The sequence below is a fragment of the Colletotrichum higginsianum genome, chromosome 1 (assembly GCF_001672515.1).
Source record: "Colletotrichum higginsianum IMI 349063 chromosome 1, whole genome shotgun sequence".
Taxonomy (NCBI): Eukaryota; Fungi; Ascomycota; class Sordariomycetes; order Glomerellales; family Glomerellaceae; genus Colletotrichum; species Colletotrichum higginsianum.
Window position 1 is genome coordinate 2,280,855 of NC_030954.1, and position 24,970 is coordinate 2,305,824.

The following is a 24,970-nucleotide window of genomic DNA, read 5'->3' on the forward strand; positions in this document are numbered from 1 at the left end:
TGCACCGATACTGCTAAAAAAAAATCGCTCCGCTGTTGCGACAGACTCGATCGAGTCCATCCTGTTCTTGGCCTCGTCGCTACTACCTACCGGATCCCGAGTCAAACCCCGACCTGACTCCGTGATGGGCGTCCGTCGACGGTTGACCAGCAGCAGGCCTCGCCACTCCAAGGCTCAGTTCCCACCCCGGTTGCTCACCGAGTCGTCTCAAGAAAGAGGTCAAAGCCATGACCACGGTGCCTCGCCCCTCTTCCGTACGTGCGACAGGGACGGCGGGAGAAAAGCAGTGACCCAGAGACTTTTGGCATCTTCACCCGGTATGGCGTTCCAGATTCTGCCATCCGAGACCTCTGCCACATCCTAGTGTATTCGTAGTCGTCCAGTATCGCGACGCCGCGCTAGGCTTAACGAACGAACGCCTGCCTAAACCCCATCAGGAAGTCACGCTATTGCCAGTTGGAATCCAGGGATCGCTACGCCTTCGGCACCAACCTGCCTTTACTTTCCCTAACGTTTGCCCAGATTCGTCTGTGGCCAATTAGTCATATTGCCGCCGTCATCAGACCCGACAGTCGTCCACGCCCTCCGATGGGCGACTATAACGCAACTGTTCGTCGATTTTACGGCGCTAGTTCTGGGGAAATGTAGTTGCTTGTCAGTCTCACGGACAAGTCCCAATGCGCCACCAGGCCGCAGATTACGACGGAGCATTCCCTCACTTCGATCACTGCAACCACATGTCACGTCCTCCTGCATAGAGACGCCCAACTACCTGCAATTGTTCTTGGTTCGAAACTGCGACACACCAGAGGCTGCGGCACAGCTACACGCTCCTGGCATGTTGATGCTTCTCGCCACTTTTCACCCGAACCCCCCCTCCGCCTTTTTGAACCAGCGAGGCCGCCCCGTCAACGGCCGCGTCTTTCAACCCCTCCCGACGTGCAACTTCGCGAAGCGCAAACGTCTCGCGTGGAGGCCGACCCCACACCGCCGCTCGAGAGGCTAAAACACCACATGGTTAGCAGACCTTTTGCCTAACGGCACCATTGTCCCCTATTGCCTGCCTGAACAGAGCCTAGTCCAGTTCTGGTCGATGCTCCATTGCCCGCATCAAACTCGGCCATTCCTCCAACGTGGTGGCATCTGCCGGCTTCTTCGTTCCGTATCCCATGACTCGCGAGACGCCCTTTGTATTTTTTCTTCTTAATCTTTTACGATGGCTGAGCGAACACCATATGGCATCCTGCGAGTGGGCTCCGCCAAAATGGCGACGATACCCTGCCGGAAGTCCTTGATGGTCAGGTGTTGAGGGATCCCGCTTGCCACGTTGGTCGACGAGCCATCTATTCCTAGACTCTGCATGCACACATGGCACGACCAGCCAACCAACCGTTGTCGGAACAGTTCCATCGTGGACAACTTGATGCAGCCCCATGGCTGCACCGTGAGAGTCACGCACAAACTTGCGCTTTGTCGCTTCAGCCCCCGATGCAACCTCGATTGAACGCGAAATATTCTCCCTCCGTCAGTGACGGTTTGATCGACTCGCTCCGGTGAACCACGGTGGAGCACCATCTAACGAGGTATCCGGCCTATGTTCTTCCTGTCAACACAGCGTTCGCCTCCCCCGACGGCATAATCGAGCTAGCATAAGATGCACTACAGCCGGCTTCACGAAGTCCATCACTCGCCGTATGCCGACGGCCTTCTGGCTGTCGGAACATGCGTCCAGTTAGCAAGTGCCCCGTAATTGGCATCGTCGTATGTGGCCAGAGCCGAACCGTTCTGCTGGGAGGGGTGAGATACTATGCGGTTCCCATTGGAACAATCCGCCCGTATCACGGTATGCTCACCACGACTCATAAGTTGAGCCCGCTTCGCGCCCGCCTCCTGAATACCAAGGCAAACATCGGATTCCGAAGTGCCACCAAAGCAGCCCGCCCTTAGTACAATATCCGCGACTATTCGGCAACAGCAATTCCGAGCTAGATACATATCGTGGACCCTCACACACATTGCCCCTCATCAAGTACATGGATCCAGAGGAACTGCTGCGGTGCAAGTTGCCAACGACCGAGCCACGAGATAGATACGAGAGGGGCACGGCGTCTTGTCTGTCGTTTCGCATCTGCAGCGAACATAGCACCAGACTCGTCGTCTTCGAGAGGGGGTTCCGCCAAGTCCTTGTGGTGTCTTGCGCCAAGGGCTTTTGACACTTGCCCGCTATCATCTGCGGACTTGGATCAATCTTTCACAGCCCCAACCAACGCCGTGAATATTCGGCGCACAAACTTGCAAACACCCAGAATACAGTGTACTAGCGGCGCAATTACGAATGCGTTCAAGGTCAAACATGCCCGTCCTCGTCGGTAGGAGAATATGGCGGGTCTGGCCACGTGAACAGGGAACAGGCTTGAAAGTAACCTGAAACATACATGGGGGGGGGGGGAGGGGCCACTTTCTTCGTCTGATCCGTGACGGCTGGCATCTGTGCCCTGTCTCTTCCTTCAGTCTTTGCCTTTTCCCTTCTTATCGCGTCTGGGATCACGACATAACCCGAGCAGCCTAGGCCCCGGCGCCCATCAACTTGCGTCAACGGACGCTCCCTCCCCATGAACCACGGTGGAACGCGAGCATGGTATGACGGCCGCTTGAAAATCCACGGTATGCTACGCCAGAAGACAGACAAATGCAGCCCATTCCCGTTTTGGCAGTGTTGGGGAACCAGCACATCGCATCGCATCGCATAAGGAACCATCCCAGTCTCGTAAACGGCCACCCCAAGCGGGCTAACACACCGAGGAATCCGGTTCGCCTGTTTTCCAGATCGTCCGGTCTTCCTCTCTGACCACGCCTCTTTTTTTTTTTCTTTTTTTTTTTCGTCGCATAAAGGCTGGCATCGAGGAGAGGTGGGGCGGACCTCCGAGGCCGCGGCTTCCCACCGTCCCAAAGATGGCATCAAGACCCCTGAAGTGACAACAAGTCCGGGTAACGCAGATCGGCGTTTTCTTCAAGGAAGTCCATCCATCGCTTGAGGAAGTTGCTGCCTCTGATGGTGAGGATACAGGTTAGCAAAAGAAGAAACAGGCCCGATATGTCGAATGCTGGATGCGGCTCAGCGGTGTCTCAGGTTACAAGCCAACACCATCTGCCATTTGTGCAGAAGTCTTCACGCCGCACGACCCAAAAAAATGTTGAGAGAATGGGATAGGAAGAAGGAATTCTCAAACGGACTCACCTCTTGACCGTCTCCGAGTCCCCTATTACCGTCAAGGAGCGTTTGGGTCGTGTCATTGCCACTATAACGCATTAACGTTCATGCGTCACGTCACACAGCATGCCGGGATCTTCCCGGGCGCGGCGTGATCATCACTTGCGAGCTTACCATTCAACCGACGCTTCTCACCGAGGAACCCTACTTCTCCATCAGAGTTGCTCCGTACCAGGCTGACGATGACCGCCTCCTTCTCGCGGCCTTGAAAGCCGTCCACGCTGCCTAGCTCAATGCCCGGGAACCGCTCCTTTAGGTGCGCTAGAACGGCGAGCTTTCGGTTTATCCGATGTCAGCATCCCCCTGCGTCTCGCGATTGCCGAATTGAACGAAACCCAGAGGGTCGATTGGACATACCTGGGCGTTGTAAGGGGTCACGACTGCGATATCCTCCGGCTTGACTCCAGCGTCGACCAGTTTCTGCACATGCTGGCGCACCAACGCCGCTTCCATCTCGTTGCTCTTGCTCTCCCCATGCAGACTGAACTTTGCCTTCTTGACAGCGTCCTTATCGTCATCCTCACTCTTCTCGGGGTAGTCGCCGCCTTGCGTGTCAATAAAGATCAACGGTTCGTTCGTATCTTCGGTATCCTCAACTTCGTACGGTAGGTCTCTCAGAAGACGTTGCTTGACTGCTTCTGCAGCGATGAGCTTTCCCTCGTAGAGCTCGTCTGACGGGAACCTCATGATTTTCTCGTGCATACGGTACTGCGTGGTCAGCATACGTTTGATGGATGACCCATGCAGAGCGAGTAGCCTGTCAAACAGAGTCGTTTCCAACGTCATGCCCTTGATATGTTTGCCCGCGGCCTCTTTCGGTACCGCCGCAGCCTTCAGCTTAAAGTTCAGCGACTTGATCGTCGGTGGGAGCTGCAGATGATCGCCGGCACAGACGGCCTTCTTCGCCGACAACAAGGGCACCCAGCACTGCGCCTCGAGCGCCTGGCTTGCCTCGTCGATGATAACAACGTCGAACTGCTGGTCTCGGAGTTGATGCCCTCCGGCGCCGTGCAGCGTTGCCAGCACCACCTTGCTCTCACGGATGAGGTTGCTGACGCAGCGGCGCTCGCGCTCGCGGAACTCCTTGCGCAACTCCTTAAGGTCGGCGTAGATCTGGCGCTTCTCGCGGCCATTGCGGGTCTTCTTGATGGAGGCCTGTTTCGCATCCATCTCGACCCGGACGTCCTTGACGATGGCTCCAGCCTCGGAGGTCTGTGTCAGCACGTCGAGAGAGTGGGCGAGGACGCTGGGGAGCAGGCGGGCCGGGTGGCCGAGGCGGAGGATGGGAATCTTGTGCGGCGCGAGGCGCTCGACGATGTTGTCAACGGAGATGTTGGAGGGCCCGCAGACGAGGATGCGGAGATCGAGTTTGATCAGCTGGAGGATCAGCTCGATAAGGGTGTGGGTTTTGCCAGTCTGAGTGTGTGTCAATCAGTCGCAGTTCCATGTGGTTGGCTCACAGGACAAAGGGAACTACGGCGGACTCACACCCGGTGGGCCGTGGATGAGAGCCACCTCTCGCGATGCCAGCGCGAACCGGATGGCGTCCTTTTGGGAGTCGTTAAGCGAAGGGTCGATCCATTGGATCTTGGAGAGGTCCGAGTCTGATGCCAGGTCTCGGGGCACGGGAGACGGGGTCGAGAGGCCGAAAAGGACGCGCATGAATGCAGTGTACTCGGATTCGGTCATTTTCTCAAGCCTCTCCATGGTTTGGCTCATCCTGTGATGGTCAGTTGAAATGGTTCGTCGTTGGAAGAAGCTCGGCCTCCAGTGGCGATTGGCCCGCCGAGCCGAACGCGTGATGAGGCCATGCTCAACCCGAACCACTACCAAGGCTCATCTGTCTCTCTGTTCTGCAGAGTAGAGAAAGCAAACATAAGAAAGTGCAGACTCACCTCCGGTACGTGACATCGTCGGCGACCTTGACGATCCAAACCCGCCCGCCAAACTCCCTCTCCTCCCCCTTGCCCTCGTCAACGGCGACGCCGACTGTCTCATTGCGCACCCTCGTGACGACGCCCCGCGCGCCTTTGCTCTCGAGCTCCTTCACCTCCTTCTTCTTGGCGTTCCCGGTGGGCTGCTCGGAGACCAAGACAATGTCGCCGGGGCGGAGGCCGTGGTCGGGAAGCTTCGAGGACACGGCCGGGTCGGGACCAAGTTCGAGGACGGTGCGGCCGCCGAGACCAGTGCGGCGGCCGCCGACGACGAGGTTGGGGAGGGCGAGGCCCGCGCGCTGCAGGGCAGTGGGGGCGTGGTGAGAGACGAGGGCCGAGGACTCGGCAACCTCGGCGGCGAGCTCGGCGGAGAGAAGGGTGAGCTGTGTCGTTGCGAAGGAGGGGACGGAGAGGAGTTCCGATGCCGACATTTTGGGGGGTTTTCTTTTTCTCTTTTATCTTCCTCGGTATACGGGGCGGTGATTGCGTTGCCGCGATGAGACCCTCCGGCGGGGTAGACAGCCTTCGCGTGCGACTTTTGCACCGTCTGGCGGAATTCAAGAGCAGTGGTTTGCGATCGATGACGGCTGGGTGACCCAGATGAACCAATTGGTATGGGTGGCGAGGGAGACGGGCTATACCTTGTGTGTAAGTGAGGCGAGACGAGTTAAGTGTTGTGTCGTTGGAAATATATGTACTCTGTGGTCAGGAAAAGAGGTTGTAAGTGGACAGGCCCCACTTTGAGGTGGTGTTTGACTTTGACGTCATCTGATAGGCCGAGGTGAGCCCTTAGATGTCAGCGTAAGGGCCGCGAGGAGAGAATCGTCTTTGCGGCGCGCACATCACGGGGATACGCAGTTATATTGTAGGAGGGACTGCTGGCGCATTCGTCTCGACATGCCTGCGACTCCTACAATCATCAGTGAAAAGGTGGCCCCGCTTGGGGTTCATTCCAGATGAACCGTGGCCCCCACGATATGCTGCACGTATCGTCCTGTGATGACGAGTGTTCTGCCCGCCGGCTTTGACAAGGGGTATATAGTTTGCTCATTTCCTGCGTGATACTGGATGTACATAAGAAACATGATTCAGACACGTAGCTCTGACAAAAGTAGTCCCGCGCCAAACTCTGTCAAGTATAGACATCGAAACAGACTCAATCCCCCCCCCCCCCCCCCCCCCCACCAAATGACATAAAATCAACGCTCTCTACTCGTGGGGCTCACGACCATGACCACGACCAGGCTCACCGCCATCAGGGCAAAGGCCACGAAGGAAACGATGATGACGGTGCCCCTGCTCGCGGGGAACTTGCCCTTCATAATCCACTGCTGTGCGCGGAAGTAGCGCTGGTAGCCGAGGAAGAGAGTGAGGATGCTGATGCCAAGGAAGGTAGCGCCGAGGGGCTTGCCCAGCTGGCGGAGGGTGTGGGCGTTGGGGTCGGTCGAGTCCGGGTTGGAGAGGGACGAGTTGAGGCGGAAGAGCTGGGTCACGGCGATGCCTATCGAGGCGAAGGCCAGGGAGGTGCGGAGCCAGGCAAGGAAGGTCCGTTCTGCCGAAGGAAAGTGTTTTGGTCAGCGAAGGTCATGCGGGACAGTCGAGTGCTGTGCGTCCCACTCCCCCGGGGGGTGATGGTAGTGGTGAAGGAGGCATACCGAGTGCGAGGTGGTCGCGGGCCACGCTGCCCTTGTTTTCTAGCTCGATGCTGTGGAAGCTCGACAGGAAGACCGTGTACCACGGCTCCTTGGTCCGCGCCGCCAGCTCTCGCTCCTCCCGCGCAACCACGGCGTCGTAGTCTTCCTCTTCCTCCTCAGTCTCGGTCTGAGCCGGTAGGTGGCTCCGGGTCGGTTGGGCCGACTTGCGGGGCCGCAGACCGGCCTGCGGGTCAGAGTGGGAAAGCGGCGCCGGCGTGGCGTTCATGCTTTGGTAGTTACGGGCCGGGCCGCGGGAGATGATGCCGACGCTCTCATCAGGGGAGCCGTCGGCGAGGGAGTAGTGGCGCGGGGGGCTGGCGGGGGCGGAGCGGGTCGTCGAGAGTCCGCTGCCCATTGCTTGCGCGCGGTCTCGTGCTGTCTGTGTTCCGTGGAGGCGTGAGTAGGAGGACGGAGGAGACGAGAGGGAGGAGGCCCGGGGGGGGGGGGGGGTAAGAGAAAGGACCGAGGAAGAAGGTTAGGGAAAAAAAGTTGAATTGGCCAGCCAGGGTCCAAAGAGACAAGAGTGAGATTGGCGGCTAAAAGGGTCTCGGTGCTACCTGAACAACATTAAAGCAGACAGACACACAAAGGTTCCACAGTCCCGGGTGGTCGATCGGTTGCTACGGACAGGTGCAGAAGCGAGAGCCAAAAAAAAAAATAAGCAAATCTGAAAACGTACCTCTAAGATCTCGTTGATACGGTCGTTGGTGCTCTGCCTGCGGGAGAGCGAGCGCGGCGAGGCCGGGGTGCTGTCATCGTAGGAAGCACGCCTACTTAAGGCCTGCGGGGTGTTGGCGGTCGATCGGGATCGCGGTTGCTGCTGGGTCTGGAAATCGGACGGAGGAGGAGATACTGCTACATCCGTGGCATCGTCGCGGGCGAACGCCATCACGACCGAGAGACATGGGGCGTCTGCATGTCCCAATCCGAAAAGATGGTGCAAGCCTGCGGGAGGGGCCTTGGACCTGAAGGGGCGAACGGTGGCTCAACTCACGCGAGAGCAGGGGTCGAGTGACGTGATTCCAGTGGTCGAATGGTCGGGAGCGAGGGACAAGAGATCCCCGAGACTAGAGTTTCTTGGAGGATTCTTTTGGTCCTCTTGGGGAGATGAGAGCTTCGCAATCGGAGGCTCGAGAGGGATTGGAAGGCGCGATTGCACAGGACGGCTGCGCTAGTCCTTCTAGGTAAGGTAAGGTAAGGTAGTGGGGGCCGCCATGCAGCGTCGCCGTTCGGCGTCCGTTAGCGTCTATTTTGGCCGGACTGTTGACAGCTGGTAGCTGTCAGCTGCCAGTTGAGAGTGTGGGGAAGAGAAGTACGGTACTGTATCTAGGTTTTGAGAGGTGAGATCAGTCCCCCAGAGTAACATGAGACGAGACGGGTTTCTACCTAAGTACGTCCCTTCGGGTGGTTGTTATATCTTGCATAGATACGAACCCCATGACACGGGTCAGGCACCCACTCCCAAGAGCTTTATCTGGATAGATGGATGCAACGGGGGGTCGGCGCTGGATGTTTTGGTTGGTCGCCGACCATTCCCATACGCGAGATCTCGGAGCTCCGCCGATTGACTTCCGGGGGGGACGAACTGCCGCCAATCGGAAGGTCCAGTGTCCGTCATGCATGAATCAGTCCTTCAACCTCACATCGGGGAATAAGACTTTTGGGGGTCCCTCCCCCGGATTTTCTGTGTTCCGCACTTCCTGACTCTGTTTCTTTCTCTTCTCTTACAGAAGCTACTTGATGGCTGGCATTCCCCGTTGTATGTGTGCTGAGGATCCAAACACCAACATATAGCCCCTTCCACTCAGCAGATGGGCACAAATCCAGATGTGCGGATGCCAGGCAGGTCGTCGTCCACGGGGGTACTACCTCGGAACGCTCCGAGAAGAGGGGGGGCGGGACGAGGGAAAGGGAACGAATTCAGCCTCCGTCATGGGGTTCCGAGGCATGCAACCAAAAATGTAGACGTGTAGTTGAGCATGCAACCAGGATCCGCGCCTCCGTGCCTATGTTTCTCTCAGTGTATTATCTCACAGATGCATACACACACACACACACATACACACAAACGGACCGGCCACGCTCTGGAGTACCAACGTTGGTCGATTCCTGCGTCTTCGTAGATTCGTGAACCATCTACTTCCACAAACCAATAGCAAGAATAAGCTCTCCGTTCTCGTCATAGATGGACTTGGCCTTGACGTACGCCGTCATCCGCTCCACCTCCTTCCCGACATCGGCAGGCGCCGCGGCCGCAAACGGACATCCCGGCACGTTCAGGTACATCAGGTACGGGAACCCGGCCTCTGAAGCGCGCTGCTCGCTGCCGATGGACTTCAGGTACGCACGCCTCATCCACTCACCCACGTCGGAGAGGGAAGACGGCGGGCGGGCGCCCCGGCCGCGCCTCGCGAGCCAGGATACAGTCGTATGGACTAGCCTCCCCGAGACTACGAAATGGCAGACGCGTCTGTAAAAGGGTTCCCCATCCGACGGCTCGAGGTTGAAGGTCTGGTACTCGACCGACGACGGCGCCAGACCCGCGATGCCCAGATGAGCGTGCCATTCCACGCCGGCCTGCCGGGGGAGCTCCTCGACCTCGACCGCGAAGAAAGGAGGCACTGGCTTCCTGCCATCTCCCCCGTCACCCTCCTCGGCCACGCCCTTGACGACGGACCAGTCTGGGAGTTTCGGAGGCGCCGCGGCGTCGTCTCCGAGTGACATGTACGCCGGATTGAACTTTCGATCCCACAGATCCGGCCCGCCTTCGTTATCCGCATCCTCGTCTTCGTCGGGGGCGTGCGCGCCCTTCCAAGCTGCGGCAGCGAGGCGACTTTGGCGTCTCTTGTCCGCATCTTCCGGTGTCTGCGGGAAGTACGCAACCGCGCTGGTCCAGAGCTGTACCTTCATCTCGGCGGCTATGCGCCAGAGATGCTGTAGGGACAGGACGACTTGCATTTCCAAGTTGCCTGTCTTCTGGACAGGCAAGACCATGCTCGCCGGTACGAGCGGGATCTGCCCTGCGATCATCACCGATCTGGTCCCCGTAGGAATAGTTTCTTGCCCGTCCCGAGATAGAGACACTCCCTGAACGATCAGGGGCACGTCGATGGCCTGGCTGTACGGACCGATGTTCGCAGGCGCCCAGTAGGACCGTGACTGGACGTGGAGGCCATTCCGCTCGCGATGTTCCAGGCGCGGCTTGACCGTCAGATGGATGTTGATCGCACTTCCCTCCTGGAGATCGCCACAAGAAATAGTTACGCGGGATGGGGGGTTGGGATGCTGGAACAGCTTGCTGTAGATCTTGTTGACCACGGGAAAATCCGACATGGAACTCAGGGCGATGATGGTATTGGTGATGGCCGTTGTGGGCAACGGCGGAGAATGTGCAGCGAGGCGCTCTCGAACTTGCCGGACTATCTCCTCAGTCTGTTGCTCGACGGACAGTCTCTGTCCCGGTCCCGCTCTGGCGTCGAGAGACCAGTGAATGTCGTTGGAAGGAGCTTTGGACAATGCCGACGTCGTGCCGTCGCCTTTCGCAAAGTCGTTTTCGGACAGGCCTTCCTCGGGTTGAGGCGGCGAGTCCAGCAAGGATCGAAACCTGGGATCCAAGACGTCTGGGACTCGGGGCGGGGAGCAGCTTTCTCCCATGTCCGTCTCAGGGGCCGGCTTTTCTCGGACACTTGCCCCTTGGAAGCTCAACCACGACGTGCCGCCGCCCTCCCTGACGACCCGTCTACCGGACTCGGGCACCTCAATGGCCTTGTGGAACAAACTGGGAGGGCCGTCGAGCACGAGCGTCTCGAACTCGCCTCCCTCGCCAATGACGGAACCCTCGGCAGCGCCAAACTTTCTCAGGGCACGTTTCACACGAGAGGCGCCCGGTATGCTACTCACCTTCTCCCACAAAAAGTCGTCATCGAGCCCCGCGCTCGCGACCTTGATGACCCTCGCGTCCAGCCCGGCAGCGGCCATGTCGTGAAGCAGCTGGGCGTCCTCGACGACTCCCGGGACGACCGGGGGCAGCGTGGGGTACTTCCAGAGATATGCCAGCGGAGTAAGGCCCAGGCGCAGCGCGACGGATTCCACTCGTGTCCGCTGGTACGTTGACAGGATCGCTCCCGCACACAGCGCATTGGCCTCCGGGTAGTCGGCCATGATGGCGCGGAGGAGCGGCACCATGCTCTCCGTCTCATCCGCGTCGCTGTTTCGCGCCGAGGCGGCCTGCGAGTCGTAGTCTCTGCCATCGTACTTGGCGCCTCCGCAGATGGGCTGGCGGTAGAGCGGCAGACCCGTGGCGTCCGCATACAAGGGGATGACCTGATGACCGACGGTCTGGTACATGAAACTATTCAGGTCGACGTCGTCATCGGCCCCTTTCCCAGCCTCGTTTCCTTCCTCGCGCTGGTTCTTGGCGACCTTCACGTGATCCCCGTTGGGCTTGTAAACGATGGTCGCCGCGCTGGCGTCGGAACCGGCGCTGACAGGGGCGGCCGGGAAGAGGTTGGCGAGGGCGACGAGCCGGTGCCCGTTCCTCTGGCAGTGCAGGGCGGAGAAGAAACTGTCTTTGCCGCCCGAGACCAATGCGATGACGTTCAGCTGTTCGGATGACATGACGGGCGGAGCTCAAATCTCGGGCTACTACTATTCGGATTATGCGGGACGGCTTGGATGTCTGGGCCGGATGCTTGCGCTTGCCCGGAACCCGTGTTGTGCAGGGCCTGGCGTTTGTGAGTCTGGCAGACTTTGTGCAAAAGTCAATTGTCAGCCGACGGGGACCCGGACTTCATGCGGGTCATGGAGCAATCTGCACACCGTCGCGGGAAGGGAACAGACTGGTTCGCTCAGGCGCCAAGGGCAGACCGTTCGATTAGTGGCGAGCGCGGTCGAAGCCGTTTGGCGCGGAGTCACTGAGGAGCCCGGGATACAGGTATCTGGTGGGGAAAAGCGGTCTTGCAGAAAAAGATTGCAGTGCCTCTCTGTAACGTGGAAAAATTAAATGAAAACAAAAATCGAGAGAAAATTGCAGTCACTAGAGTTGCGCGACGTGCCGCTCCGCTCGGACAATTTGGCAACAACGGGGCCAAAGGTGGAAGAAGTGAGAGACGGGTAGCCCTGAGGGTTGGTACCTGCACTTGCTGCAGTACCTGTCTGCACTCACTCCGGTCACTCACCTCACTCACCTCATGCATTGAAGTCATTTACTCACTCATCCACACACTGACAATCACTCATCCACCCACCCACTCATCAGCTACATGGGGCAAAGACGATACTCGACGACACCGAAGGAAATGGGTACGACACGGCAGCTGGATGCAGTGGAAGCTATGGGGACATTTCTTCAGACCTTCCTCTGCAACGGGGCCTTGCAAGCGTAGCCTCTTTGCCCCTCATCCTCCTCGTCTTCATCGAGATCCTGACTGGTCTGGCTGCTGACCTTTCCCCTTCCATGCCTTTGGTGGATGGACCTCCCTGTCTCCCAAGATTCCTAGAGAAGTCGATTTGTCTGCTGGGGGTCCCTGAAGGGTAGGGTCAAACAATGCAATACAACACTACGGATACCCAGGAGCGATATGCCGTGGCAAACTGAGATATCCGTCTGACACTCTCGCCTAACCCGGCCCTGGCCCTGGGCCGTCCTCGGCTCATGGGCATGGCAATTTGGTGGCCGTCGGGGGGGCCTGTCGGGTCCGGTGCTGGGGATTCGGGCCTGGTGGAAGGTGGGAATTGGGACACCGCTGCTGGACCCCGTCGCTCGCCGGGCTCGGTCCTGCCTGAGGTTATTCTATGATCCCACTCACACTGCCCGGGGGAGGTGATACGGGTACCTATATACACCTGCGGAGTACCTAGGTATCTCACCGGTAGGGGACCTGACCTGGGCCTTTGACAAGGGGGGGGGGGGGGGGGTCTTTGGGGTCGCGGGCGGCGCCGGGCCTGTAGATTAGCGGGCCATCCGTCAAGGCCGTCGCTCTCCTTCTTGTCCTCTGGGCGGACCGCGCCAAAATTGCACTGGAGTTTGTCCTTCATGCTTCACTCAGAATCATGGACCGGTGGTTCCATCAGAACCTTACACCGCCCGACACTGATTTTCCTCTACTTCCGCACACCGGCCCAACCAGACTGGCTAGCCGGTGCATGTGGGCTCTGAACCTCGACTCGTAGCACTTCGCTTACCCGCATACCACGCACTTAGCATACAAGTCCACGTTTCTGTCGAGTGAAACAAGGAAGGGGAGGCCTCGATGGGGAGCGCCGGCACGTCGACTATGGATTCCCCGGATGCGACGCGATGCCTCAGGCAACATTAGTTTGCCTCGCGCAAAAGAGCCCAGTCCCATTGACGGATGGATCTAATGGATCTGATGGATTATCATATCATGTCGTCCATCCACTTGGCCATCATCGGTCGAGAAGGGCAGGGACTTCATGAGGAAAAGCCTCCACCTGGATTGGCAAGAGGCCTTCCTTCACGGGCTCCATCCACCCCACCCCCATTCAGCCCGTGCTATTTCAACGGTCTTATGACAAAGCTGCAGCTCAACGAGAAGGCCCGAGACCAACACACGAGGAGGAGGAGGAGGACGACGACGAGGCGCCAGGCCCGTCATCATCTCAGACCAAGCAAATCAACCCACCACCGCGCCATCGCCCGCCACTATCGAGACACGGGCCCCTTCTTCGTCCAAGGTGTCCATCAAACCTGGCAGCCTGGCCCATGAGGTTTCGTCAAGGGCAAAGGCGCGGCGCGGAAATGGACCGTATGGATTCAAGGACCCATGGATGTTGAAATTTTCCAACCGACCGCCGACTGACACACAGAATGAGGAAGATGAGGTGAGGTTAGGATTGTCCCTCGGATGGGAGATTTGACCACGAAACCGCATGAGCGGTGTGCTGTGCCTGTCCGCGTCCTCGCTATCTTCTCTCCATGCTAATTTTGTTAGTTGGTCGATTTCTCATTGGGGGAGGGGCCTCTGGAGATTCGGTCATTGAGCAGAGCCAATAGTCCGAATCCTCGCCGCCACCCAAGGGGAGGGAGGACCTTCCAACCGCCCGCCGACCCTTGAACGTTTGCTCTTCCCCGTACGCAGGCGTCAGGGCCAAGCACAAGTTCAGATTTTGCTCTTCCCCGGTATCTCGGAGGAGGAACAGGTGGTGGTGGCTGTGCGGACCGCGGCCTTGAATCAGATCCTGCGCAGCTCTAGTCAGGTACGTTGCACTACCGGCCGCCCATTCGCATTTCACATGGCCCGCCATCAAATTACCCAACCACTATATCCGTAAACGTTGGACGAACCAGCGGGCCGCGATTCCCAAGACCTGCTGCGAGGTACCTGGCGCACAGAGTGGTCAATATTGAACCACTAAACATCCCCCCCCCCCCCCCCCCCCCCCTCTCAACCCCACCTGTGTGTGCCTGACTACTGCCCGTCCGAACTCGTATTAGTCGGGTGAGCGTGGTTCTTCCCTCTTCCCTTACTCGTTTTTCTTCCCTTCCGTTACTATAGATATTGCTTCTGTATACGATAATCTATACCCATGCCGGCCTGACACAGGGCCGTTGACCGTTTCCGGCGAGAGAATCCCATGTCTTGTGGCCCATGCCATGTCTTCCATCACTACCTTTTTTTACACACACACACACACACAAAAGAGATAAGAGAAACGGCCCCCACCCAGAGGTAGAAAGGAAGATCATCACCTGGGTGTCTTCATCGATTGCCAATCCAATGACACGATGTCGGTGAGCCGTGGACCCTCCCCGCGTCGGTAGTCCGCCGTGTGGCCATCCATCGCGCCTCCAAAATGCTACTCTCTCAGGTTGCAATGGGTTGTGTCCGTCTCGACAGTAACGGGGGCGCGAAGAGTTTTCGCCCAGACAATTGAAAAGGAGCAGGATAGAGATAGAGAAGATAATAATAATAAAAACCAACAAAGGGAGAAGCGCAGCAAAGGTCGGTCGAGTACGGAAAAACCATTGTAATGGAACTCGAGTACTGTCCCCGTTGAAAATGGGACCGGGAGGGGGGCCGTCTACAGCCGAACCTCAACCCGCGACCTGTGGATCGGGAATGCCGGTACCAAGCCTTCTCCCCCTCCTCGATCGAGGGAGATGGATCGCTCTGCCCCTCTCCTCTCGGTCCCAGCCGTTGGGGCTGTGAGCACCCGACGGGGTGAGACAACTCCCCGACAAAAAGAAAGGAAACCCAGTTGGAGTGGAGGGTGGTTTACAATGTGGAAAAAAAAGAAAGAAAGAGAGGGAAAGAAAAAAAAAGGACGCTTCAAATGCCGTCGCCGTTAGGGAGGAACGAAACAAAAAGAAAACGGGGCCCACAGCTGCAGCACAGCACCGCGTCCGCGGGTGATGTGTCGGCGGCTAAGGCTGGGTTCGGGGGGTCGGAGCTGGCAACACGCTACCAACCTGGCCAGGCCAGGCGAGGCGAGGCGTCCGTCATAGCTGTGAGACCTTCCGAGGCCGGGGCGGAAAGGAAAAGGAAAGGAAACGTCGCGGGACGGTTGGGTCTTATAATGGGTGGGAGACACAAAAAAGAAAAGAGAGGGGGGAAAAAACGTCCGACTGGAACACACGCGTAACGGGCATCCGGGCCTTGTGTCTAGTCTTGCTTTGGTCTGGCTGTCTTGGGTTGTTGTTGTCTTGGACCGCCGCGTTCCAGTATGCAAGAAAGGTCTCGAGTACGGACAGCCACCATCGATCGACCGATGAGCCCACACCACCATCCGACGAGTCATCTCACACAACACACAACACACACTCGAGATCCAGATGGAGCAAAGTTGGGCATTTCAGATGTTTGGCAGCGCAGGAAAGTGTCTCTCTTTTTGGGTTTTTTGTTCTGTTTGAAAGAAGAAAAAAATCGAGGTTTGTATACAGCGGGGGGAGTGTCTCTGCGTGGAAAAAGAAGCATCTTCCTTTTGCTTGTTTCGATGATGGGGGTGTGTTGATGACGAGTGACCTGCACACACAACACACACACCACCACCACCGCCCATCCAAATCCGTCCTTTGCAAGTATTTGAAGATTCTAACATCCGCGTCCATCAACAGCTCAAAACAGATCCAATTTGAAGATGAGAGAGGGGGAAAAAAGTAAACACATGAAGACGACAGAGAGGGTAACAACCGGCCCCCCCAAGGGGACGGTCCGCTTCCTCAGCGCCGCGCAGAAGAAAGTTCCCTTGTTCCAAAGCGATGCTGGCTGCCGGCACCCGAACATCTTGGTGAGATTACAACAAGCGTAAAGAAAAGTACGCTTCGACCGCTGCCAAAAAAAAAAAAGTGAACTCATGTTTCCTCCCTTTGCCGTTTGCATGAAGCAACTTTGAAAACTCCCGAAAATTCAAGCAAAACACAACAAATCAATGCTGCCGGTGTGATGTCTGTTTCAAAAAAGTTCCGCCGTACCTTACACGCCGTTGTCCGCGAGTCCCGCTTTGCTCTTGCCCTTTGCTTCGCCCTTGCGTTCTTGAACTTTTGTTTGGTGATCATCCTGCTTGCCCTTGAAACAACAACACCCTTGGACGCTGACCACAACCGAGACCGGTGGCGGCTCCAGCATGTCTGGCGTCGGAAATAATGATACAGTCAAGGCAACGCATCGATGAGTGAAAATGCCGAAACCCGCTTGCACCCTTTTTTTCTCTCTCGCATGTGGTCCTTCCTGAGGAGGTCTACCTTCCGGTGGTTTGCGATAGCCCTCCCGTGGAGAGGTTTCCTCCGTGTGACCCTATTGACCGATCCGCGTAAGAGGTAGCGGGGTAGGTCGGAAAGAAAGAAAAAAAAGAAGTTGTCGTCATCAAAGTCGTATCGGGCGTGATCGAAGCAACGATTGGTCGCTCTCGATTGTGAAATTGAATGCGAAAAAAACAAAGCCGCTCCGACTGTTCAGTCCGAGCGCTTGCGCTTCTTCTTGCCGTTGTCTTCTTCCGAAGAGAGCTCGCTGGCGCTTCCGGGGATCTCGGCGGCGCATTGGAAGAGGACCTTGCCAAGAGTATGGTAGTCCTCGGGGTGGCTCATCATGCCGTGATCGAAGGAGTGAACGCCCGACTCGTCAAGCTCCATGACGATGGCGCCGCTGCCGTGGGTTCTGGCGTGCTGGGAGAGATTGTCGCTGCGGGAAAATTTCTTGCCGCACTCGTGGCACTCAAAGGGCTTCTCACCCGTGTGGAGGGAGCGGTAGTGACGCTTGAGGTGCTCCTGGCGACGGAAGCGGCGGTTGCAAAGCTCGCAGACGAATGTCTTGGAAGGGTCTTCGGTGAGCGACTGCTTGCGACCGCGGCGGTTGACGGGCGCGGGGAGGGGAGCAGACGCCGACTCTGAGTCGGACGAGCTGTTGGCCTCGGAGGCGGGGGCTTGGCTGTCGGATCTCTGCTCGCTGCTGGCGGCCTGAGAAGAGCCGGCGGTAGAGTTCATGGCGGGCGTCGAGTTGCGGCTTTCCTGCTTCATGACCTTGCGACGCTTGCCCTGGTGGCAGTCGTCGGCACAAGATGATGAGGGGCTGGGAAGGCAAGCCGGGGTGGAGATGTCGGCCTCGTCAAAGTTGAATTCCTCACCACCGATGAAGCTGGCGTGGCCGAGTGAGACGACGCTGGAGCCGGTGCAGGCGCGAGGGCGGCGGACCTCGGCAGAGTTCGCGTCGCCAAGGTTGACCAGGCCGTTGACGAAGTCGTCTTCGGACTCCAAGTCAGACAGGTCCTCGAAGGCGGGGAGGCCGTGAGGAATGGCAGGGTTGAAGTCAAAGTTCTGGTGAGATGGGGCAGAAGTAGGAGCGGTCTTGGCAGGGACTTCACCCCTGAGCTCGTCACCAAGAGTGAAGGCTGAGTACTCGGGCGCCAAGGTCGGATTGGACGTGTTGGGGGCAGCAGCGACAGTGAGGTTGCGCGGGTCGCAAAAGTCAAGATCCTGTTCGGAAGCGACCGACCGGGCATACGGTGAAGGTGAGGGAGAAAGTGAAGGGCAAGATGCTGTGGAAAGGAGGTCGCTAGTGTTGGTGCTAAGCGAGACGGCATTGCCTGCTTGGTTTTGAAGGTAGACTGCCAAATTAAGTTAGCCTCTGGTGCAAAATCAGGAAATGAAAAAGCGTCCTGCGTAATTCCCACGAGTTGCCCCGCCATACGCTTTCCTAGGCACGACGATGGCTACGACTACTACCACCACCCAAGGCCACTGGGATTGGGGCTCAAAAAAACACCGCCAAGCCTTCGCAGCATGCGACAGCACATGGGTTGGTTTTAGGTGGAAGCAGACGTCTGGTTGACTGCCCAGACGGAAAATCACACACTCCGACGCGGTTGTGACTTACCAGGGGTCATGGGAGGAGATCCGCAGCTGTTCCAGTCGATAGCGAGGTTTTCGGGCACTTCCAGCGTTTCCTTGAAACCATCCAGACCGTCGAAGCCGTCTAGTCCAGAGAACATAGGGTTCATGGGTGTCTGGAGAAGCTCGCAGCTGTTGTTGGGACTGCTGATGGTGCTGCCGCACGTCGACAAGGGCGGCGTCGACGGGAAGTAGAGGCTGTCGTCACCCATTTCCGTCTCGAGCATAATGGCGGGCTTGTGGCTCATGGCTTGAGGCGAGGCCATGGGGGTCATGTTCGCGGGGCCATTGCTGTACAGCGTGGGGCCCATGAGCTGTGAGCAAGACGAGTTGGGGCGCGAATAGATGGGCGTCGACGGCAGGGTCGGGACCATGGGGTACATGGCCATGTGCTGATGCTGGTGCATGTTGGGCTGCTGGGAGAAGTGGCCGCGGTGCCTAGACGTGTCGGGCTTTTGTTCCGGACGGTAGTAGAGGAACGGGGCTTGTCCCATTGCCTGGGCCGTCATCATCGTTGCGTCCATTGTGATGCGTCTACACTCGTCTGATCAGTTCCTCGGGTTCTCCAAGTCGCGTGTTTGAATAGTTTTATCAGAAACGCACCAGACAAGTTTGTCGTGTTGGAATGTGTTGTTAGTCGGACGGGTGATCGAGGTCCGTCTTTACTGATTAATCGTATGGTGCTTTGGTGTTGCGAGTTTGTTGATGTTGTTGTGCACTTTTGTGGAAGTTCTTTCGAACTGGATCGTGGGCAAAATGGCCTAATGACGGTGGGTTTCGGTTTCCTGGATATAAAAAGGATAGGACGACGGGTTGCTGGCGAACAATGACCGTCTGGGTGTGTTGGGTGACTCGATGAGTGAAAGTGGGTGGGCTTTTGTCTTAGTTGTACATGAAACTCGTTCCGAGTGTTTCTATCGCTCTTCTGGTTCTCCAAGCTGGCGTTGGTCGTCGAGAAAAGTCGTGACAGAGTTGAGCTGGCTTGGTGTTTGAATTACGGGCTCGGAACGGTTGTTGGTGGGTGTGTACAGTGTAGTGGGATGTGTTTTAAAGGAAGGACGGGATGGTTCGAGCAGGTCGAAGTGTTTCCCAAAGATCGAGTCACAAAAGAAGGAAGAACCGAGTGGTCATAAGAAGAAAAGATCACAGCGCACAGTAGCCGACAGGTGTGTCGATCATGGAATGGCGAGAGTGAAATGAACGTGGGTGATGAAGGGGGATAAGTATGTAGAAGAGAGTCCAAGATCAACCGGCTGGCCCAAGATAAAAGTCGTCGATACCTAGGCCCATGGCATGGCATGGTACGGGACACTCAGTACCAAGCCAAAGTGGCAGACCTGACCCAGACCAGACTTGACCCTAGCGTACCTTGAGAAGACGGACCCTCGTCCTCGAACCCCCGTCTCCTCGTCCCCTCCTCTCTTCTCTTCTTCCCTCTCCACGCAGACATGTCTCATCCACACAAGCCGACCAGGGCCAGGGGTAAAGCGATACGTATCTGTGGATCATAGTACGTACATATCCGACTAGGGTATATCGGTACGTACCGGGCCACCGTCGAGCGGTACGTATCCCTTCTCGGTCACTGGGATGGTCTTCCGTTCCTAGCGTGTGGGTTCGGAGGGGATGGGAGTGTGAGTGGGACACCTTCACTCACGCTGTATAGATGCTAGATAGTGGGTGGATAGAAGACGGCGGCGGCAGGCCAGGAACAGGAACAGGTACACCAAGGCAGACGAGACGGTGCGTGGAACGGATCCCTGTTCCGGACGGAGCCAAGGAGTGCAGTTTTTGCCTCTGTGTTCGTACAACTAACTGCCTCTGCGTTGCTTTTTTTGGTTCTGGGAACAAGCGGAAACACCAGATGGATGATAATGGTGGGCTCTCGTGCTATGGCATCCACCGTACCATTCGTGGAGGGTTTGAACGGTGAGGTATGTGAAATGTGTGATCTCGAGGTGTGTGTGTGTGTGTGTGTGTGTGTGTGTATGTGTATGAGTGTTTGTGGTTTATGGGGTGGGAGGATGGGCTGAGATGAAAAAGAGGGCGCAGCCACCAGGTCAGTTCTAAATCTGGAAGGGCAACGCAGGTACGGGCCAGATGTTCTCCCCGTACCGTCTTCTTCCACCCTGAGTCCTCTCCCACTCGTCTGCCCATCTGCGCTGAGAGCGACAAAACGGAACAGTCCAGACGACAGTGGACACGAAGCGGGACTGGCCACCCACCCCACCTTGTCCGGAAGTACCGCATCCTGAAGGGTACATGACAGGTGACTGGTCCCTGTGCGTGCCCAGGTCACTCTGCCCTCTGTTCGGGATCCTGAGTCTTGACGTCGTCCACCCACGTTCCCCAAGTGGCCGTCCATTCTCTTGCCCTCCGCCATCTGAAGCTGGTGGCTACGTATCCTGGTACGCCAGCCAGTAGGTCAACGGGCGGGTAATTCTGTGCTCTCAGGCTCTGGAAAAGCTGGCTGCTGGATCGCCTGAATGCGAGCAGACCAACAGACGCACACATACGACATCTTGCAGGACTGCGCCAGTCTCGAGTCTCGACACTATGTGCCTCCCCCGTCGCGTTTGGGAGATGAAGCTAGCTATATTTCCTGTAAAAAAGAACAATGCCAACCTTCTTAGCCTCGTATCGTGGCCGGCATCTGCCTATATCGTTTCCCTGCCTTGTGTAGATTCCTTTCCAAGCCCTATGTTGCTCTCAGACACCTGCAGCGACGGACCAGCGCCAGCAGATGGCGTTGACGGCGGCCACGAACGGGCGTCGCGTAGCTGCCCAGACGCCAGCACAGAGCAGCACTATCAACTACTATTGCATATCGTCGACTTTTGTGTGCATGAGCGTCGGACGAAGTACAGGGGCCACTGCCTCGGAATGAATCGATCGCTTTCTTTGGTGGTGGTGGTAGTGGTGGCACTCATCTGCCCAAGTCGCGTCGTCTGAAAAGAGGAAAGGTACCCATTTAGTGGAAGTACTTTTTCCCAGACTCTACTGGGTAGTGCAAGTAGGGAGTGAAAGATACGGGAAGGTTTTCTCGCGCTGCCACCAACAGATGGCATATACGAATAATGAGACAGTTCCTACGGGGTCTCGTTGATCAATGAGCAACGAATGCATCAAGCGTAACTCAGAAAACCTGCATTGGCCCGAGGCTGTCTGCTGATAGGACAGGAACCCAAGGCGTGTGTGGATAGGTGTAGCGTCGATAAGACAAGCAATCGTCCACAACTAGCACAAATGATTTCCTCGATTGGCACTCGCCATTTCAGCCCAGCCTGGCGCGCGTCCGACCACATTCTTAGCCACCATCATTCGCTGGACCGGCCTTGCCTTGTGTCGACAGTCACACATGCAGGCCCACCACACTTGTGCTGCACAACCGTCGTATCGCTCGCCGTGCTAGCACACCAGCACACACAGCAGCAAACCTCGGTCGAGGCGCGGATGCAAGACACCAAACCGGCGAATAATGAACGGCGTTGCGCCGCCAGCTGTGCTGATCACTTGAGTTTAGCTGTGGTTGCAGCAGCGGCAACAATGGTGATTGATGGTGATGGTGATGGCCACACTGTATCAGCGGCAACCAAGAAAACGACCGGCCTGTTGCCATGGCGAGCGAGCCACCAACTGCGACTCCTCCTGAAGCACCCATCGATTTTTGCCGCCGTGGGCACATTCGCATCCCACCGTTATACCTCGCGGCGGCTGAGCTGAGCTGAGCTGAGCTGCGCTGCGTTGTTATGCGAATTCGTAGCCCCGAGAAGCTCGAAAAGTGGAGCATTACGGCAGTGGACTGCCCAAGTAGCATTGATATCGGTGGCCAGGGTGGCCAGCGGAGAGTTATCTTCAAGCCGGAGCCGCAGAGAAGCTTGTAGGTTGGTATCAAGTTGAGGAAACTGTGCTCCAGTAATGGCAAGGCCGTGTGTGGCCCGTCCATCCGATGTCGTCAGGCATACACATACGCACACATACGCACACACATACTCATATAAATGGTGGTTTTATTGCAGACCCGGCTTTCTAAGAATAAAAGCCCTCAACTCAGCGTCCAGATTTCTAATTCGTCTGAGTGTGGAAAAAATTGCCCTGGCAGAGGCTACACACCCACTTGTCCCCCGTCATCCAGTTATGCGTCATGTCTCTCACTCCCCTTGACGGCCACCGTTTTCTCATGCAGGCCCTTGGATTCCTCGGGTGGCATCCGATGCCAACGGCATGCGAAGGGGTGTGGCATACCGAACCGGTCGTTGCCTCCCGGTCCACAGCACCACCTAATTCCTTGGAGCCGGCGAGCATGTGAGTGTGCTCGAATAATGCTGATGCATACTGGCGTTGTATTCGGAGACGCCAACGAGGCCTCGCGGATCCAGCTGTGCAAGCCTTTTCTGTCCGGTGGGTAAGGCAGTTGTGCAGGAACACGAAACACACAAAGGATGGGGATCGAGCTGGGCCATTCAGAGGGCTGAGATGGCGCGCCTTAGTCTTACCCCTGCAAGCACCCACGCACCTTAGGGCAACGACAACCTCTGGCAATCCTCTGCCATGAGGTGCCAGGCACCACTCAGCAACCATTGAGAGCAGCTTGGCATCTCAATGGCCAGCTTGACAGCCCATAACGCTCGCTTTTCGCCAGCCAACGACCCCGCGTCGCGCTTTGAGCTGCTGGGTGTGGCCCCCCGTGTTGGCTAGCGATGACGCAGCCGCCACTAGCACGGCATTTTCGGGCGCGCGCCTGGCCTCGATACCCCCTCCTGGGTTGACAGATGCGTTGACGGGCGTTGTTTCTGCTTCCTCTCAGTCTTCCCCATTCTTTTACGCGTCTGCATATTGATTCGAGTCGGCGCGAGGGGGCGCTGGATTGCTGACTGCGTCACCCGACCTTGACCCCGCCAAACGCGAGTCGAGTCGATTCGATCCGAGCGGTTTTGATGGATCTAGCAACATACTTGGACTGTCCGTCCCCGTTGGTTCAAGGTGACACCCAAGCATGAACCCTGACACCCCTGGCATCATGGGCGCGCGTTGGAGGGACTCGGGAGCTTCTGAGGATCCCGGTGCATTGAACGGCGTACCTGGAAAGCAGGCGTCCCAGGTTGTGATGGTGGTTAGGGCTAACCAAGCCTCGCAAGTGGCCCGCGGCCCGTGGCTGATGATCATGGCGGGACAGGCCAGGCAGTGTAATGATGGTGAAGCAGACCAACGAAGCCAGTGAGATTGGTGCTGGTGTTGACACCGGCACGGGCGGCGAGAAAGTGGCATCCGATCTTCCAGGCCCCTGAGCCATCAGGAATGGCTGGTCGCAACACGTCTGCGCTGCGAGGTGAGGTTAGTAGATCGGAGCGAGAAGAGTTTGTCGCCACTGAGTCGCGAGGAGGCCCATGCGGCGAGCGTTCAAGTCGAGGCTGTGCTCGCCGTGCATGCCGTCAAGCAGAGGTCGGACGGACGGACGACTAACGAAGAACGATGGCTACATGCTACATCTGGAGAAGTCGATGCGATGTAGGGTCCAAGCCAGTCAAGCCAGCCAATTCGGGTATGAACCCATGGATGTGACAGCGCGGATGGGACGGACTGGCAGGGTGGCTCTTCGGAAGAGGTGGATGTCGTTGGTTGTGGGGGTTAACAGCCTACCTACTTAGGTAGGTAGCAGAAGGGAATGACTGCAAGGCAAAGGTATCTACGGATAGATGGATGTGTGTGCACAAAATGCTCAAACGTTGACCTGAAAGCTACAGGCAAGACCTCGCAACCTCGCCGCTTCCTTGCAGACTGCGCCAGAATAAGAGGAAAGCATCATACGGTCAGGGATGTGGGATGCGCCTGCAGGTGGGGGTGCAGGTGCATCGATGCAGTGGCCTCGTCTCAATCAAGATGGGAAGGAGCCAGTGTGCAGCGCGCTGGTCTCTCTCTCTCTTTCTTGCGTCGTTTGGGAAAAGGCGAAGAGGGGGAAGGAACGGATCCCATGTTCAAGGGTGTTGCTGTCGCTGTCGCTGCTGCTGCCGTCGTTGGATGCCGTTGGATTCCTCGCGCGGGTAAAAAGCAAACACTCGGCTGCAACAATGGCGTTCCCGGGTCCCCGTTCCTGTGCTTCACTGCACACTAGGGACCTACCTACTACGGATACCTTACTGTAAGCCTCCATGTAGGCTGCGTCGAGAGTGCAGCGAGCAGCTGCTTGCTTCCCTGTGATTGGAATCCCGATCCTCTCGATGGCCCGGCCCACCCATCATCGTCTGTCGAGCCATTCCAAGGGCCTTCCCTTCCTTTTGCCCAGGGTCGAGACTCACCGTATCCGCATCCGATGCGGGCGGTGATGCCATTACTGCGCACGAGCGAAGCAACTACAGTGCCGTACCTTGGTGTCAAAGGTTGCTCCCGATTCGGCGTACTCAGCTAAAGTGCCTCGACCAAGAGCGACCCTCACCCAGGAAACATGTTGACGTCTAGATCCAGATGGCCCTCCATCATCATCACTGCATCGAATGGCACGCCTTGCACTAGACGCATTGGATCCGCCTTACGTACGCACTTGTTTCTGAATAAGACGCGTCGCTCTGGTCCTTACGCAACACCTTAGCACCTCGCCTTATGTCCCTGGGCCTGTTGGGGACATCCATGCCTTCCTTCTCAGTTCTCACCATGTGCCATCTGGTGCCGTCGTCCATGTGGCCTGGCTTTGGCCACCGCCATCATCATCTGAAGGGTTTTCAAACGCACA

At 57.2% G+C, this 24,970-nt stretch overlaps 5 protein-coding genes across 5 annotated transcripts; 1 reads left to right on the plus strand and 4 right to left on the minus strand.

Annotated features, from left to right (window-relative positions):
* Positions 1-2,958: 2,958 nt before the first annotated feature.
* Positions 2,959-5,636, minus strand: CH63R_00703 (DNA-binding protein smubp-2; the record flags this gene model as incomplete). The annotated part of the gene is made up of 6 exons (XM_018295678.1): positions 2,959-3,049; positions 3,239-3,299; positions 3,386-3,545; positions 3,629-4,687; positions 4,760-4,991; positions 5,167-5,636. 6 exons carry the CDS (start codon positions 5,634-5,636, stop codon positions 2,959-2,961), a joined length of 2,073 nt encoding a protein of 690 aa, XP_018164040.1.
* A 768-nt stretch (positions 5,637-6,404) lies between these two features.
* CH63R_00704 (Pf02656 domain containing protein) lies at positions 6,405-7,788 on the minus strand (the record flags this gene model as incomplete). The annotated part of the gene is made up of 3 exons (XM_018295679.1): positions 6,405-6,757; positions 6,861-7,278; positions 7,579-7,788. The coding sequence occupies 3 exons, from the start codon at positions 7,786-7,788 to the stop codon at positions 6,405-6,407; spliced, it is 981 nt and encodes a 326-aa protein (XP_018164041.1).
* A 1,247-nt stretch (positions 7,789-9,035) lies between these two features.
* Positions 9,036-11,516, minus strand: CH63R_00705 (ATP-binding endoribonuclease; the record flags this gene model as incomplete). The annotated part of the gene is made up of 1 exon (XM_018295680.1): positions 9,036-11,516. One exon carries the CDS (start codon positions 11,514-11,516, stop codon positions 9,036-9,038), a length of 2,481 nt encoding a protein of 826 aa, XP_018164042.1.
* A 5,296-nt stretch (positions 11,517-16,812) lies between these two features.
* On the minus strand, positions 16,813-18,767 carry CH63R_00706 (Cutinase g-box binding protein; the record flags this gene model as incomplete). Its single annotated transcript, XM_018295681.1, has 2 exons — positions 16,813-17,960; positions 18,230-18,767. 2 exons carry the CDS (start codon positions 18,765-18,767, stop codon positions 16,813-16,815), a joined length of 1,686 nt encoding a protein of 561 aa, XP_018164043.1.
* Positions 18,768-23,239: 4,472 nt separating this feature from the next.
* Positions 23,240-23,464, plus strand: CH63R_00707 (uncharacterized protein; the record flags this gene model as incomplete). The annotated part of the gene is made up of 1 exon (XM_018295682.1): positions 23,240-23,464. One exon carries the CDS (start codon positions 23,240-23,242, stop codon positions 23,462-23,464), a length of 225 nt encoding a protein of 74 aa, XP_018164044.1.
* Between the last annotated feature and the right edge of the window lie 1,506 nt (positions 23,465-24,970).